Here is an 18,221-nt window from a genome sequence, read left to right as displayed (position 1 = left end):
AACCATGGTCCCTTCCTAGGCTATTAATATCAGCCCGCAGCTGGCTGTCTGCATAGCCTTTTCTGGCTATTATAGGGGGACCCACATCATTTTGTTGGGCGGCCCCCCTATTTTAACAGCCAGTAAATGCTAAATACACAGGTGCGGGCTGAAATTCATAGCCTGGGAAGATCCATGGGTATTAACCCCTTCCTAAGCTATAAACATCTGCCACCAGTTGCTGGCTTTCCCTCTCTGGCGCAGAAAATTGTGCGGGAGCCCATGCCATTTTGTTCCCAAAAAGATTCTTGTATTAAATACATACAAGTTCCATAATTTGTAAACCATGTCTCCTACCTGTCGGCTCCTGCAGTGATTTTACAGAAGCCGACAACTGAATTAACGGCTATTCTTCTATGTATCTATGTGTGTCACTGACATATATATTATACCTATTCTATGTGTGTATATGTATTCTATCTATTCTAACCTGTCACTGTGATTTTACTGTACACCGCACATGCCAGCTTTTCAAAGAACACCGGTGCGTATTTCTTGCAAGTCACACTGATGGTCCGCGTGGTGTGAGATTTTTTTTCTAGTACCCATAGACTTGCATTGGCGATTTCACTCGCATGTGTAATACGGCCGAGAAAAAAAAAGGGTGATGGGAGCTGCCCCATAGATTAACAGTGGTCCGACTGCTATGCTATTTTTTTTCTCGCATAGCACTCGTCCGTATTCATCTCTAGTGTTACTCCATCCTAAGAAAGGCTGTATGACGCTTTATAAAAGTTTCCTGCCTAATTTGAAAATTAGGCTTCTTTCACACTTCCGTCTTTTTGTGTCTGTCGTAGTGCAGCAAAATGACGGATCAACGGACGTCATAAAAATAGTGAAAACGTGTGCGACGCATCCAGTGTAATGACGGATGTGTCGTCCACAAATTCCGGGAAAATAAATGAGAAATGAGAGAGAGAGCGTGAGAGAGAGAGAGAGATTTTTTTCCCGGACTTGAAAATCCTTCCGGGCATGCTCAGAGGGGAAAAACTGGATCCGTCGCTGGATTCCAGTGTGTGACGGTCAGCGACGGATCCTGCGTCCATAGGCTTCTATTCTAATGAAAGACGTATGACGCAGGATCCGTCGCTACACGCTTTCCCGACGCAGACAAAAAATGTTACATTGAACGTTTTTTCCATATGACGGTCCGCCAAAACACGACGGATCAGTCATACGACGGATGTGACGTATGGCCATCCGTCGTGATCCGTCGCTAATACAAGTCTATGGGAAAATGCAGGATCCTGCAAATTTTTTTGCAGGATCCTGCATTCTCAAAAATCGACGAATTGTGACGGGAGCTGAAAGAGGGAAGTGTGAAAGTAGCCTTATTTGTTTGAGTCTATTTCTAGCTGGACTCATAAAATGATCTTTTAAGTGTGAGAATTAGACAGCCATTTTGACACTGATTTTCATGGTAAGTACACCAGTCTCATCAGATTTGAGAGACATAATTAATGAGTTTTGCAGTGTGTAATGTGATGCTAACAGATCCACTATTAAGGTGTATTCCCATCTCAGACATTTGTGTCCATCGAATAAGCCATAACTGTCTGACGAATGCCGATCTCACATTTTGGCTAAAAATTTCCGGAAATTTCCGCGGCAATTCTGCAACTCCTGCCACGGGTATATCGCATGCGGAATTGGCATGCGTATTCCCGCTAAACACTAGCGTTTTGCAAGCGTAATTAGCTTGCAGAATGCTAGCGTTTTCCAAGCGATCTGCAGCATCGCTTGGAAAACTGATTGACAGGTTGGTCACACTTGTCAAACAGTGTTTGACAAGTGTGACCAACTTTTTACTATTGATGCTGCCTATGCAGCATCAATAGTAAAAGATATAATGTTAAAAATAATTTGAAAAAAATAAAAAAAAATGGTTATACTCCCCTTCTGATGGCCCCCGATCTCCTCAGCGGCTTCCGTTCCTATAAATGCTTTGTGTGCAGGACCTGCGATGACGTCACTGTCACGTGACCGCAACGTCATCACGGTCATGTGACCGCGACGTCATCGCAGGTCCTTCACACACAGCATCCCTGGGAACGGAAGCGGTAGCGTGCACCTCTGAGAGGCGGGAAAACTCCGGTGTCATCAGAAGGTGAGTATATCACTATTTTTTATTTTAATTCTTTTTTTTTTAAACAATTATATGGTGCCCAGTCTGTGGAGGAAAGTCTCCTCTCCTCCACCCTGGGTACCAACCGCACATGATCTGCTTACTTCTCGTATGGTGGGTATAGCCCCATGCGGGAAGTAAGCAGATCAATGCATTCCTAGGTGTGCGGAATCCCTGCGATTCCGCAAATTTAATGAACATACTGCGTTTTTTTCTGGAATGCGATTCCACTCAGGAAAACAGCGCAGCATGTGCACAAAAAATGCGGATTGCATTCTATTAAGTAGGATGCTTAATGTATGCGTTTTTTTCGCGTTTTTATAGCGAAAAACCGTGAAAAAAATGCACACAGCCTTATACTCCACACCTTTCTTCAGAATGGCTGTTCCCTAGTCTGCTTTTACATCTTTTTCCATAACTCCCATGGAAATCAATGAAGAGGACCACTAATATACACGACCATCTCTCTATACATTGGAATTGGCGTGCACCTATCGGACAGTGATGACTTATCCTGTGGATGGGCAATAACTATTTATGGTGGAAATACCCTTTTATTAGGCTGTTTAATGAGTAAAGGGGTTTTCTATGAGTCGAAAAATTCTTAACCTGAAAACGTTTTGTGTTGAACATTATTTCAGTGCATTTTCTCTTGCTTTGATGTTCTTTCTGGCCCCATTATCGGGGACACATGCCACTGCTTGGCTCTCAGGCTTGTGGCCATGTTGCCAGTTCAGCTTACTACTATTATAACTTTACCTTGTGGCGTCCTGTTCCCACCATCTTTATCCTGCCACTGTACCTCCTTGTTCTGTACGGCCAACGACACCTCCTTTTCCATCTCTATCCTCCGGATACATCTCTTGCTGCACTAAGGCTACGTTCACATTTGCGGTCAGCGCCGCAGCGTCGGGCGCCGCAGCGGCGCCGCATGCGTCATGCGCCCCTATATTTAACATGGGGGCGCATGGACATGCGTTGTGCTGCGTTTTGCGCCGCATGGCCGCAAGCGTTGGACGCAAGAAACGCATCAAGTTGCATTTTTTTTGCGTCCAACTTTCGGCCAAAAACGACGCATGCGGCGCAAAACGCAGCGTTTTAGCGTGCGTTTTGCCGCGTTTTTGTTTGCGTTGTGCGCTGCGGCGCCGACGCTGCGGCGCACAACGCAAATGTGAACGTAGCCTAATCTATTCTATCCCATTACATCCCCTTGCTCCAGGTCACCTTTCCATATGTGATGGGCTGGAGGCTCCTGAGATGGTGCTCGGTGTGGAGCTCCTGTGGGGTAAGTACAGTGACTATGGAATATGGCGTCCTCTACATGATCTGTGACCTGCAGGGACATTAGTGGAGGAGACCACACTTGGGTTACAGCCGCTGATGGCGTCGGCCCTATCCCATGTACTACATGTGATGGATGATGTGGGGCATGATGGGGCAGTGACATCAGTCTGGGAAAGCCATATGACAGATGCCATAACATCACTGTCATCACGTGACCCAACTCCACACAAAGTATCGGATTAACTCTTAATTCCCCGCCATTTGTCACAATCACTATAGCCGTCCAACATTATAATAAAAGAATATAAAGAAGACGCAGACACAATGAATGGGGTTTATTAATTTTTATTGTTATCTATTATATTATTTAGTTTAATTTAATGTAATCATCCAGCGCCATTTATAGGATTTACTGCATAAAGAGTATGTGACCCAGAGGAAGGCGAAACAACCCCATGTGTGGGGAAAAATTCCTTCCTGACCCCATGTCCTGGCGATCGGCTAATCCCTGGGTCACTGCAGTGTCAGCGCTGGATGGGCCCTGTCACCCCTGTACATGGGGTGTTATATACTTATCTAATACTTATATTTCTACCTTATCTTTATCTCTAGGCTATATAAAGCTTATGTATAACTAAGGGGGAACTTACACTGGGCGATTATCTATACTTAGCTTTTTTTATTTATTTTTTTTTTAAATATACCTATCCTTTCTTACCTATATTTATCTATACTTACTTATCTATACTTATCTTTTTTTTTTTTTTTATTTTAAATATACGGGGCCTATCATTTCTTAGCTATATTTACCCATAGTTATCCTTACTTATCTATACTTATATATATTTTTATTTTTTTATTTTAAATATACGGGGCCTATCATTTCTTAGCTATATTTACCTATACTTATCTATTTTTTTTTTTTTTTTTTTAAATATACGAGGCCTATCATTTCTTAGCTATATTTACCTATACTTATCCTTACTTATTTATACTTATCTTTTTTTTTTTTATTTTATTTTAAATATACAGGGCCTATCATTTCTTAGCTATATTTACCCATAGTTATCCTTACTTATCTATACTTATATATATTTTTATTTTTTTATTTTAAATATACGGGGCCTATCATTTTTTAGCTATATTTACCTATACTTATCTATTTTTTTTTTTTTTTATTTTTTTTTTAAATATACGAGGCCTATCATTTCTTAGCTATATTTACCTATACTTATCTATACTTATCTATTTTTTTTTTATTATTATTTTAAATATACGGGGCCTATCATTTCTTAGCTATATTTACCTATACTTATCCTTACTTATTTATACTTATCTTTTTTTTTTTTTTATTATTTTAAATATACGGGGCCTATCATTTCTTAGCTATATTTACCTATACTTATCCTTACTTATTTATACTTATCTTTTTTTTTTTTTTTTTTTTTTAAATATACAGGGCCTATCATTTCTTAGCTATATTTACCCATAGTTATCCTTACTTATCTATACTTATATATATTTTTATTTTTTTATTTTAAATATACGGGGCCTATCATTTCTTAGCTATATTTACCTATACTTATCTATTTTTTTTATTTTTTTTTTAAATATACGAGGCCTATCATTTCTTAGCTATATTTACCTATACTTATCTAAACTTATCTATTTTTTTTTTTTAATTATTTTAAATATACGGGGCCTATCATTTCTTAGCTATATTTACCTATACTTATCTATACTTATCTATTTTTTTTTTTTTATTATTTTAAATATACGGGGCCTATCATTTCTTAGCTATATTTACCTATACTTATCTATTTTTTTTTTTTTTTTTTTTAAATATACGAGGCCTATCATTTCTTAGCTATATTTACCTATACTTATCTATACTTATCTATTTTTTTTTTTTTTATTATTTTAAATATACGGGGCCTATCATTTCTTAGCTATATTTACCTATACTTATCTATTTTTTTTTTTTTTTTTTTTTTTTTAAATATACGAGGCCTATCATTTCTTAGCTATATTTACCTATACTTATCCTTACTTATTTATACTTATCTTTTTTTTTTTTATTTTATTTTAAATATACAGGGCCTATCATTTCTTAGCTATATTTACCCATAGTTATCCTTACTTATCTATACTTATATATATTTTTATTTTTTTATTTTAAATATACGGGGCCTATCATTTTTTAGCTATATTTACCTATACTTATCTATTTTTTTTTTTTTTTTTTTTTTTTTTTTAAATATACGAGGCCTATCATTTCTTAGCTATATTTACCTATACTTAGCTATACTTATCTATTTTTTTTTTTTTATTATTTTAAATATACGGGGCCTATCATTTCTTAGCTATATTTACCTATACTTATCCTTACTTATTTATACTTATCTTTTTTTTTTTTTTATTATTTTAAATATACGGGGCCTATCATTTCTTAGCTATATTTACCTATACTTATCCTTACTTATTTATACTTATCTTTTTTTTTTTTTTTTTTTTAAATATACAGGGCCTATCATTTCTTAGCTATATTTACCCATAGTTATCCTTACTTATCTATACTTATATATATTTTTATTTTTTTATTTTAAATATACGGGGCCTATCATTTCTTAGCTATATTTACCTATACTTATCTATTTTTTTTTTTTTTTTTTAAATATACGAGGCCTATCATTTCTTGGCTATAATTACCTATACTTATCTATACTTATCTATTTTTTTTTTTGAATTATTTTAAATATACGGGGCCTATCATTTCTTAGCTATATTTACCTATACTTATCTATACTTATCTATTTTTTTTTTTTTATTATTTTAAATATACGGGGCCTATCATTTCTTAGCTATATTTACCTATACTTATCTATTTTTTTTTTTTTATTATTTTAAATATACGGGGCCTATCATTTCTTAGCTATATTTACCTATACTTATCTATACTTATCTTTTTCTATTTTATTTTATTTTAAATATACGGGGCCTATCATTTCTTAGCTATATTTACCTATACTTATCCTTACTTATCTATACTTATCTTTTTCTATTTTTTTTTATTTTAAATATACGGGGCCTATCATTTCTTAGCTATATTTACCTATACTTATCTATACTTATCTTTTTCTATTTTATTTTATTTTAAATATACGGGGCCTATCATTTCTTAGCTATATTTACCTATACTTATCCTTACTTATCTATACTTATCTTTTTCTATTTTTTTATTATTTTAAATATACGGGGCCTATCATTTCTTAGCTATATTTACCTATACTTATCTATTTTTTTATTTTTTTTATTTTAAATATACGGGGCCTATCATTTCTTAGCTATATTTACCTATACTTATCTATACTTATCTTTTTCTATTTTATTTTATTTTAAATATACGGGGCCTATCATTTTTAGCTATATTTATCTATACTTATCCTTACTTATCTATACTTATCTTTTTTTTCTTTTTTTTTTTTTTTATTAAAGACTAAACATACCTATCCTTTCTTACCTATATTTGTCTATTCTTATACATTCTTAGAAATACTTACCTAGAAATATTATTTTTACCTATACTTAGACTTATCTTTTTCTCTTTTTTTATTAGACTAAATATACCTATCCTTTCTTATAATTACCTATACTTATCACTTATAGTTATAGTTTTGTAGGTCCCTGATGGTGTTGGACATCCAATGCTCTGGTCTTCTCGGCGTGGTCTTCTGGAAGCTCAGGTACGCAGCTTGCTCTGGTGTTATTGAGCCGGTGTCTTGTTGAGGGTTTTCAGTTGAAAAATGGAAACCCCCCTCTGAACAGCTTAAATGCACGGACCCTGGGATTAGGCTTAGTTGGCTATAGAAAAAAATGCAGAAAAAAGTCATGGTGAACTTAGTGACTAATCAAACAGTTTTGACTTTAAGTATTGAAAATAATAGTTCAATATTAAAAGGAACCTGTCACCAGGCACCAGGTTAGTACCATATGGGGTAAGGCCAGCACCTTTCAGCCCTGATATACAGCATTCTAATATGCTGTATATATGCCCCCAACCCAACCTGCAAGACAAGCAAGACCTTTTATAATATTCACCTACGGGAGGTCAGGTCCGATGGGCATCGCTGTCTTGGTCCAATGGCTCCATTCTTCTTGCAATGCCGTCCTCTTTCTTGCTTTGTGTGGATGATGCGTCCTTCGTCATCCACAGTGTCCCCGGTATCACACTACTGTGCAGGCGTACTTCTCTCAGCCCTGTGAAGGGCCGATCAATGTCCTGCAGTGCGCATGCACCAGGAAAGTTCAAAGAGCTCCGCCGCATGCGCACTGCAGGACTTTACTCTGCCCCCTGGTCATAAGTACGTTTGCTCAGGAGCGCAATTCCGGGGACATTGTGTGGATGATGTAGGACACGTCATCCACATGAAGCAAGAAGGGGAACGGCATCGCTAGAAGAAGGGAGGCACCGGACCTACACCAGTGATGCCCATCGAACCCGAACGCCCTGTAGGTGAGTATGTAAAAGGTCTTTTTCTTGTCTTGCATGTTGGAATGGGGGCAGATATATAGCACATTAGAATTATGTATATCAGGGCTGAAAGGTCTCATATGGGACAAACCTGGTGACAGGTTCCCTTTAAAGGAACGTTTTCAAATGTGAATATAATATCTTAGAGACAAAACCAGCACCACGAGCATTGCAGCTGACGTCTGGTCACTTCAATGAGCTGCAGCGCCACTAATCATCTCTATGGCCGGTCACATTTCTGTCTCATCATACATAGGATGCAGAATTATGTGCAGGTAACAGGCAATAGCCCAAGTATGGTGAGAACGAGAAGTGTTTATATCAGTACAATCTGTACTTATCACTTCAGCTCTGAACACTTTCACCTGTTTACAGACTCTTTCCGAATTGAAAAAAAAAACCAGGAAGACCAAAAGGAGGAGTCACCGAGCCGCAGGTTACTTATTGCAGGAAAAAAGTGTCAGGACAAAGAGGTTTCTATAAAGTAAAAACACCTTTATTATCTAGTACGGTAAGTGGTGCCACAGAAGGCGCTCACAAACAACATGAAAATATTATATAAAAAGTAATAATCAAACATCATGGAAACACAGCAGCAGTTGGTATATAGGAAAGATACCTCTTTGTCCTGATATTTATTTCCTGCAATAAGTGACCTGCGTCTCAGTGTCTCCTCCTTTTGGTCTTCCTTGTTTTCCGAGTGGTTTTTCCATTCTTTGTCCACACCAGTATACACTGGTATTTTTTTACTCTAATATATTTTGTTCTTCCTGGTGTCTCTCGTTCTCTTGTACCTATAGGTCTTTCTGAATTGGCCTAGCTCCATCAGTTCTGTTTTTTGACAAAAATGTGTTCCTATTTTTTGTTTTATTTTTCATCTGGTGTAAATTAGCAGTGGAGACTATAAAAAGGAGAAATGTTATTTAAAAATGTAAATTAATCTTTAGAATCACTTCCAGGTCTGCATGAAAAATATAAAAATCTTATGAACTGCTCCTTATGGAGGGCTCATGTAAAAAAATGTTTTACCAAGGGCGGTCTTCTCTAGCTCCAGCTACAGACGGCTATGCAATGCTTTGTCTGATTAAAGGGAATCTGTCACCCCCAAAAATCGTATATGGGCTCAGGCCACCAGCATCAGGGGCTTATCTACAGCATTCTGTAATGCTGTAGATAAGCCCCCGATGTAGCCTGAAAGGTAAGAAAAACAGGTTATATTATGCTCACCCAGGGGCGGTCCCGGTTAATTTCGGGTCTGATGGGTGCGGCGCCTCCTATCTTCATACGATGACGTCCTCTTCTTGTCTTCCTGCCGTGGCTTCGGCGCAGGTGTACTTTGTGTGCCTTGTGGAGAGCAGAGCAAAGTACTGCAGTGCGCAGGCGCCGGGAAAGGTCAGAGAGGCCCAGCAGTACTTTGCTCTGCCCTCAACAGGAGCCGCGGCAGGAAGACAAGAAGAGGACGTCATCGAATGAAGATAGGAGGCCCTGGACCCAGACCGCGACACCTATCAGACCCGAAACGAAAAGGGACCGCCCCTGGGTGAGTATAATATAACCTGTTTTCCTTACCTTTCAGGTTACATCGGGGGCTTATCTCATCATTACAGAATGCTGTAGATAAGCCCCTGATGCCAGTGGCCTTAGCTCATATACGATTTTTGGGGGTGACAGGTACAAGCCATTTAAAGGGAATCTAACAGAACTTATAACTAGTTAATTATTTGCATGTAACCCTCAAAATGGCCTGAAAGAAGAACAATCCTATAGACTAGACATACACTGCTAAGAGATTACATTGTCCAATAACGCAAGCGAAATTATTTTCCAACCCTGACACTAAACATAATGTATCACAGAACCAAAAGCGTAGACGATTGTGGGAGAGAATCTTATTCAGATCCATGGGAGAATTCTCCCATTACTTACTACAGGGATGTACGGTGGGGCCATCCTAAGGGCTTCCACAGAGACCCAATCAATTCGCTGGAAGAAGAGGTGTTCTCGGATCTCACCATGGACTCCTAGTCGCTGGACAGGATCTTCCTGCAGGAGCTGAAAAGGAGAAATGTATTTAGGATTTAGTAAGGGAACCCTGTGATCTGACCAGTAAAGATTATACACAGTGATCACTTCTTTCTGATTGTTGCTCTCCATGACGCGTTGTGTGCTGTGATGGTATATGATAGTGATATTTAGTGATGAGGGGGTGCAAGCAATGGATTTCTACTTCTCTTATCCATAATTGGACATTGTAAATGTGGTTTACGAGGTTGAGGATGGGGAGAAGATGTCTGTGTAAGGCTGTGTTCAGTACAATTACAGCCTCCGGGTCAGGGACTACTAACATTGTATGACCCCAATACTAGACCCTTATACCGGGAACATACTGACCTGTTCAATGATGTCCTTGGCGCCGGAGGAGGACTCATCAAACACTGCGGGATTGTAGATAGTAAAACTGGTCAGCATCTGGTTTATGATGACTCCAAGCGAGAACCAGTCTACTCCGGCGTTATACTCCTGCATGTCCAGGATCTGCCATAGAGCAGCATTATTAGTAGTGCCACCTCCTGTCACCGCACGTATATGTCACTCATATTGTTATGTGATCCTACAGTAATGGCAGTAAGTCTTACTACTCAGTCAGAGGCACAAAGGATCTTCCATAATTATGCTCCATAAATGAAATTAATAAACTATATTAACAATCAGAGTGAATGTAATATATATGGGTGTGACGGCGCACACAACGCTCGGCTCAGTGTGTTACCGGCTCACACTGTAACCCCTTCATACCAAGAGATTGTCAGCTTTTTTGTTTTAGCATTTTCCTTCTTTCAAGAGCCATAACTTTTTTATTTTTCCGTCCACATAACTATATGAGGGCTTGTTTTTTGAAGGACGAGTTGTACTTGACATCATTCGTTTTATCATGTGATGCACTTAATTTTTTTTATTTACCATGTTCATTATGTGATAAAACTGACAATATGATTATCCAGGTCAGTGAAATTACTCATACCAAAATGTATATATTTTTTTATTTAAGTGGTGAAAAAGAAAATCTTAGATTTGTAAAAAAAAACCCTTTACTTGTGTTGCCATTTTCTGAGATCATGATCATGTCATGGGCCCATTGATGGGAGTATGGAAAAACGCACACCCCCGCCTGCGCATGTTAAATGCCATTGTCTGAGTGACAGCAGGATTTAACAGGTTAACGGACATAGACAGAGCAATGTCACACCCGCAGCTGATAAAGGCACATGATGGCTCATTAAATCACCCATCATCTGCCGGAAAAGATGAAGGCTCTGCGGGTGAGACCGCATGAAAGCAGAGACACAACATATATCCGGCATGTCCGCCTTATGCCATGAAGGGGTTAAGGAGCTATCTGTGGCATTATGGCTGATAGTATTGAGGTGGCGGTTGGCCTTGTCTAATATACACAGAGCAGCTTAGTCCGATGTACGTGATACATCTGATGCGTGTTATGTAATAAATGTAATAAGTGCACATAAAATAACACATTTTCCTGTATCATGATTACACATTTTATTAACCCTTTAGGACATCTATGGTCCGGATAACTCAGCATTACACCTGGTCAGCCATAGTTCACTATCCATGTAGACATGTAGGCTGGGAAGAGTAGGAGGCTCTGGTCCTCCCATTTGGTGATTGTGGGGTACAAAGCAGTGAAGCCCCCAGAGGTCACACATTTCTCACCTTTTCTGGGGATGGGTGATATTTATAATGAAAATCATTTATAGGGGGTTTCTAATACTTTATATTGATGAGCAGAACATCAATATAAGAATGGTGGGAGCCAACACCCGTCAGTCCCACTGATTAGCTGCTATCACCTCCGCCGGTGGTTGGATATAACCAATAAACAGACGTCACAGCTCCCCTCACTGGTTAGTGGCGATTGCTGGTACTACAGATTAGTCCCTACTGAAATGAACACGGTCTGATCTGCAGTCCTCAGTACTGACCACTAAACAGTACAGAGGTGCGATGTTCTGCTCTGGTTGCCTCTGTAAGAACAGCTAATCAGTGGGATCGGACCCCCAATGATTTTATATTGATGAACGCGCATAAATAAAGCTAATCAATGTGAAATTACCTGAAAAACCTTTTATATACCAAAAATAAAAGCATTCTATTCTCACCTCAGGAGCCATGTAACCTATTGTCCCAGCGAATCCGGTGGCTGTTCGGTCTCCGTGCATGTTCTCTAGTGCTAGACCGTAATCCGTGATCTTAATATGGCCCGTCTCAGCCACCAGGATGTTCTCGGGCTTTAGGTCTCTGTAAGAAAAAGAAAAATAACCTGAGTATAAAGTAAGTGTTCTTCTTATATCTGTGGTCACATGATGACAGATGGGAATAAACCTCTTTTCTCTTCCTGCTGTACTTTGCTCATCTGAGATGACTCCATTACTATGTCCCCTACCTGCGCACTGTAGGGATCACTGTATGACATGTGACGGCCGCTCATCTGCAGCTTCCTGTCTGTGACCCCAGACAGGACGACTAGACCCCAGGTACAGCGCATCATTCTGTCAGTGGGTAACAAAACATCAGATTGCACTCGGACCAATGTTATTCTATGGGGCCATGTACATGTCTGATTGTTTCCGATCGCAACATGCCTGAGTTGGATCAGATTATCGGATCATGCTTCAATAGGCAAGTTAATGAGTCCATGTAAAACATTTAACTACACTCGGATGACATCTGAGTGCAGTCTGATTGCAGAAGATGGAGACATTTTTTTACATCTTCTCCTCATCCGAAAAAATGAGATCACACTGTGATCACTCTGATCAAATTCTGTTCAGAGTTTAATCAACGTGCGATTAGGATCATCTTCCGGATTCTCTTAGATGAGAGAATATACGCTGGTGTGACCCGGCCTAGCACTGACTAGATTACCTGTGGATGACGCCTCTCGAATGGAGGAACTGGATCCCACACACCAGTTCGGCGGTATAGAATCTGACAAAGAGAAAATGAATAAGTATCAGATCCCATAGAGAGGAAACCTGGGAATCATATCAGTCATTAGAAGCATTATTCTATATTATTCCTCTTAACTTAGAGGGTTTTATAAAGGGGTTGTCCGGTCTCAGAAGAAAAGTCTGCAGTCACTGTATATGACCGCCGAATCGTGACGGTGTAAGAAGTGCACACTATCAGTACTGCAGTCTCGAGAAGGTAGGAATGAATGAATGAATGAATGAATGAATGAATGAATGAGTGTATGAAAATTACATATTGGCGATTATGTTCTGACTGTACCCTGCACGTCTCTCAATTCTTTACTACTGAGAGAAGCCGGGTGAGACTAGTCAGCACGTGACCACAAATGTGCAAATTGTACACAGGATCGCCCACCTGATTGGGGAACACAGGGAAGTCGTGACCGTGTGCGCATTGCCCCCTGTCACAATCTGGCAGTCTGCAGTCATGTACAGTGACTGATGACTTTTCTTCTGAGATCGGACAACTCCTTTAACACATTACCTGGCACTGGAGATGTCTAGTGGCCCATTCCTTTCTAGAAGTTGGTGAAAGTCCCCGTATCTCATGTACTCCATTCCAAAGTAAACATTCATCTGTAACATGGAACATTTGCATTTATTATACACTAAAGACAAATACAGATTTTACTACTTAATGGGGTTTTCTATCCAAGAAATTTAAATTAAAGCATATTGCTGTGATATGTAGTCACTCATTGAATGAAAAAGGTGTTTTAACTGCTGGGACAACTAAAATTCTAAACAATTATGTAGAATATATTACTAAATTTAGAAATTAATGTTCCAGCCAATGTTTGGTAATCATTATTTTTATTTTAATTGTAGACATAGGCCCGGGTGCATAATCAGCATTTTTTAATCACTTTTGTTTTGGTCTTGTGTATTTGTTGCTGGTTTTGGTGCCAGAATCTTCATAATGGCGTGCACAGTTCAAGAATTTGAGGCAAAGTCGAAAGAGGTCTTTTTTTCTGCCTTGAACTGTTTTTCCAACTTTTTGGCCCCCCAAATCACACATTTTGAAAATTGACCCAAAATTTGGCCCAAAAATTGTAATAATTAAAAAATACACCAAAGGGAATTGAAATGAAGATTGTGTCCTATTTGCGGCTTTTTTAAATAATCACAATTGATGAATAGGGTAAACATATCTGGAATCACTAAACTCTGAGCACAAAGTGGAAAAAAACAAAAAAAGTTTACAGTATACAGTAATATCACAACAATATCACACAGTAATAACCCACAATATACTCCCCAAATTACCCAAATCACACATTCAATATTAGCCCTCCCATATATAGCCTACTATCCCTAATGAGTAGTACAGGGCCTCATAAGAAAAGGGGATACAGAGTATACTTAACCACCACGTACGTCCATGATCTTCCCAGCAAGCAAGGGAGCCAAAAGAGAGTGAACCACATGCTCTTGTCCCTTTTATGTGACCAGCTAAAAGAGGTGCGTCCAGCCCCAGGTGTGAGGAATGAGATCACAAGTCTATTGTCTACTGGAAAAGGTACATCCCCTCAATAACCTGTCTTACCAGCTCATGAAAGACCTAATTTGCAATACTGCAGGCTGGAGGATGGGTTTCGCTCCTCCATGTGGGGGTGTATATACACAAAACATGCATTAAACACATCACAATATAAAAATATACATTTTGGCGCACTACCCTTCTACATTCCCCCTGTTGTCGAGAACACGACAAGGACATTTGAGGGAAGTGTTGTGCTGGATTTATTTGCCTACTCAACCCCAATTATAGCTAGTAACAGTTTAGGATGGAATGAAGCATAATTCTGCACTAAGGTACCTACACATCATCCACACGACCATCATCTCTTCCCTGCCGTTCACCATAACCCACATCTCTATCTTTGATCTTAATCAAAGTCTTTTTGTTGTCAAATCAAAGTCTTTTGTTATCAAAGTCTCTTTGTTGTCAAATCAAAGTCTTTTGATATCAAAGTCTCTTTGTTATGTCTTTTCTCTGTGGTCATGTCGTTACCAGTCTTCAGGTGTTGGCCTATCCCAATGTCATCTTACTGGTCAGACTCTGGAATGGCTTCACCCTTACAGAGCATAGGTCAGACAACATCATCCTGTGTGCACCCGTCACCCTGCCAGACTTCACGTTACTCTCCTATAGCTTAATTCAGCAGGATTTTGAGTATGTCTGGAAGATGAGACTGCTGGATGTCACAGGGTTTTTTTTTTTGGCTTTGCAGACTCAGGCACTTCAAACGACTTTCAGCTGACATGCACCAGACACGGCTTCCATCAGGCAGTTCTCCTGTAATCTTGATTGAAGATCGTTGATGAGGTTCCTCCATAGATAGATATGCAGATCTTTAATAGGCAGGTCAGAATTTCTGGAGTAGGGAGTGATGTCACAGTACCTAAGTTGACTGCAGGAAAAACACCGTCTAATTCTAACCGACATTCAATCCATCCCTTACAAACTTCACCATTGCTAGGGTTAAAGTGGCAAATACCTAGTTGAGGGGACCTGTCCCTAGAGAACCTTAAGAAAAAAATGTATATTTCAGCTCACCCTTATTCTTCCATCCGATGTGGTAAATGTTGGTCCGAGCAAGGAGACAAAGTGTTGCTGCCACAACGCTGATTAACGTATTGAAAAAGAAGAGAAGGTTCCAGCTCCAGGAATTAAATGTAGAAACTTTATTAGTACATATTAAAATGCTGCTGAGACATGACCGGCATGGTCGGTAGGGGAGAGTAACCAACACCCGACTGGACGCGTTTCGAGCACAAGCGTGCTCTTAGTCCTCAGTGTGAGGACTAAGAGCACGCTTGTGCTCGAAACGCGTCCAGTCGGGTGTTGGTTACTCTCCCCTACCAACCATGCCGGTCATGTCTCAGCAGTGTTTTAATATGTACTAATAAAGTTTCTACATTTTATTCCTGGAGCTGGAACCTTCTCTTCTTTTTCAATACCTAGAGAACCTTACTCTTTTTCCCCATTCACACAAAACACATATTACAATTCCATAATGCATATAGAGACTTAAGCTAAAATAGCATGGCAGCTAATGATCCATAATGCACATGCAGATCATTGATCCACGTACAGTTGGAGTTATCTACTGGCTGTAAATGCATGAACACCTTCACATGAACCCACTTACTGAGTATGTCCATGTACAGGTAGTCCTGCGCCTACACCTAAAGTGTATATATGCACACATATGGAATTACTACACAGTAACACGATAATGAATATAACATCATTATTTATGTACAATATATATTGGATTCACGGTAAAGTACTGGACTTTTCTTATGTCCTTAACCCCCTTCTCCGGCTGAGTAAATGGTGCTCAGCCTGACTTCCGTGCAGTTGGGTGTCCAGTCTTTTGGTTCTCCTGCAGATAATACCAGTCCAGAATATATATATATATATATATATATATATATATATATATATATATATATATATATATATAAATAATGACCAGGAGGAAAATGACAGGAAGAAGTGGCATTGGGTTTTATTACAGTCTCCTCCTCATGGCTGAAATCTGAGAGATGTTTCAGCTCGGCACCAAACATAAGAGGGGTGTTTTGGAGTCTCTCAAGGGCATCTGGGCAAAGGTCAAGACTTCTTCTCTGGAGTGATAGCTGCTCTTCTACATAGATACCTAAACCTAAAATGGAACAAAAGGAACTATACGCTCTGGGAGAGCATCCTTATTTGATGCTTCCCTGTCCCAACCAAACGCACTTATTCTTTATACTTTTACTTCTTTATACTGTTAACTTACTTGAGCTGCCCAGTAATTAGCTAATGCCTCAGCTCTCCTGAACCCCACAAAATGAATGCCATTTTCTTATAGTACGATCCTAGTCAATTGCCTCTGTTTCCTATACAGACACCCCTACCAGTTTTCCACAAATCAAAAGAGTAACATACAACCCTCGCAGCTACTTTACACCCTAGGAAAACTAAACTAAGGTACACTGACATTAGTTTTATCCTGCATCACGTATTAAACAAAACCATGTTATCCGTCCAAACTTCAAGGTCTAAGCACAGTATAACACGACATTCCATCGTGTACGTCCATTATCTGTCCATGCTTCTTCGCCTGTCTTAGTTCACGTAACAACAACCTTTATCCAAGACAAACTTCCTTCTACAGAGGGCAAACAAAAATAGGCGCAAAACGGACAAAAAGGTAATGATGAATCAAGAACATAATCTTTCTGTTTTGTATAGGGCTGCCATACTGTAGAAGTTTTCTGTACATCCCAGTTTCCAAAAAGTGGAATAAAAGTAGCAAAACATAAAAATCATATAAATCTGGTTTTACCATAATCATAAACACCCCGAGAATAAGGTAACATAATATGTAACAGCCATAAAACCTCAAAAACACTAGCAAGCTGGCTATTGTTTTCAATCCAACCTCAAAAAATAGATAACTGTTACAGAGCCATTTTGTTCTGCACATTAATACCTCCTCTATCACATATGTAAAGTTTGTCCCTGGCAGAGGTTTTGCCCATTGCGTAGTGAGGCTTGTAGTGTAGGGTCAATTGATTAAGGGGTTTTTCACTCTTATAATGTGCCCATCCTTAGAATAGGTCATTAAAGGAAACCTGTCACCCCCCCCCAGGGCCTATTAAGGTAAAAGAGCCACCTTCAGCAGCACTAAGGCTGCATTCTGTGAAGGTGGCTCTAAGGCCAGTCTCACATGTCCACGCGAGACTCAAGCGCCTCGCAGCCGTCCATCATCCCACCGGGCGCCGCCTGCTCTCTGTTTTGTGCCGTCACCCGCGCTCTGCAATTATTTCTCGGGCATGCGCTATGCGCGTTGCCCTGGAACTTACATCAAGTGATGTAAGTAGATGGCTCCTGCGCACAGCGCCAGATTCCCAGCCCCGCAGTGTGAATGCATCATAACACACTGCAAGGCAGGATCTGGGGCCTCCGCTGTGCGCAGGCGTGATCTACTTACCTCACTTGATGTAAGTTCCAGGGCAGCGCGCACAAGACAGAGAGGACGCTGAGCCCGGTGGGATGATGGACGGCTGCAAGGCGCTTGAGTCAGGGAGAAATCATACCTCCCTGACTCAATAGAGGTATGGCTCGAAATTTATAAAAGTGATTATTTCAGCATTCCTAGGGATACTAAACATAAGAGCCACCTTCACAGAATGC

General features: G+C 39.6%; 1 protein-coding gene across 1 annotated transcript in view; it reads right to left on the bottom strand.

Moving 5' to 3' along the window:
- Window positions 1–6,361: 6,361 nt before the first annotated feature.
- LOC143788807 (protein kinase C delta type-like) overlaps window positions 6,362–18,221 on the bottom strand; it is a 57,818-nt gene continuing 45,958 nt past the window's right edge. Inside the window, exons 3-8 of the mRNA XM_077278709.1 lie at window positions 13,515–13,606; window positions 12,924–12,986; window positions 12,158–12,296; window positions 10,371–10,514; window positions 9,906–10,031; window positions 6,362–7,309 (exon numbers count right to left, since the gene is read on the bottom strand). Of these exons, the coding sequence (XP_077134824.1) occupies window positions 7,241–7,309; window positions 9,906–10,031; window positions 10,371–10,514; window positions 12,158–12,296; window positions 12,924–12,986; window positions 13,515–13,606 (633 nt within the window). The 3' untranslated portion in view covers window positions 6,362–7,240. The remainder of the gene's footprint in view (window positions 7,310–9,905; window positions 10,032–10,370; window positions 10,515–12,157; window positions 12,297–12,923; window positions 12,987–13,514; window positions 13,607–18,221) is intronic.

The sequence above is a fragment of the Ranitomeya variabilis genome, chromosome 8 (assembly GCF_051348905.1).
Source record: "Ranitomeya variabilis isolate aRanVar5 chromosome 8, aRanVar5.hap1, whole genome shotgun sequence".
Lineage (NCBI taxonomy): Eukaryota > Metazoa > Chordata > Amphibia > Anura > Dendrobatidae > Ranitomeya > Ranitomeya variabilis.
Note: the sequence above shows the minus strand (reverse complement) of the source record. Positions and strands in the feature narration are given on the sequence as shown.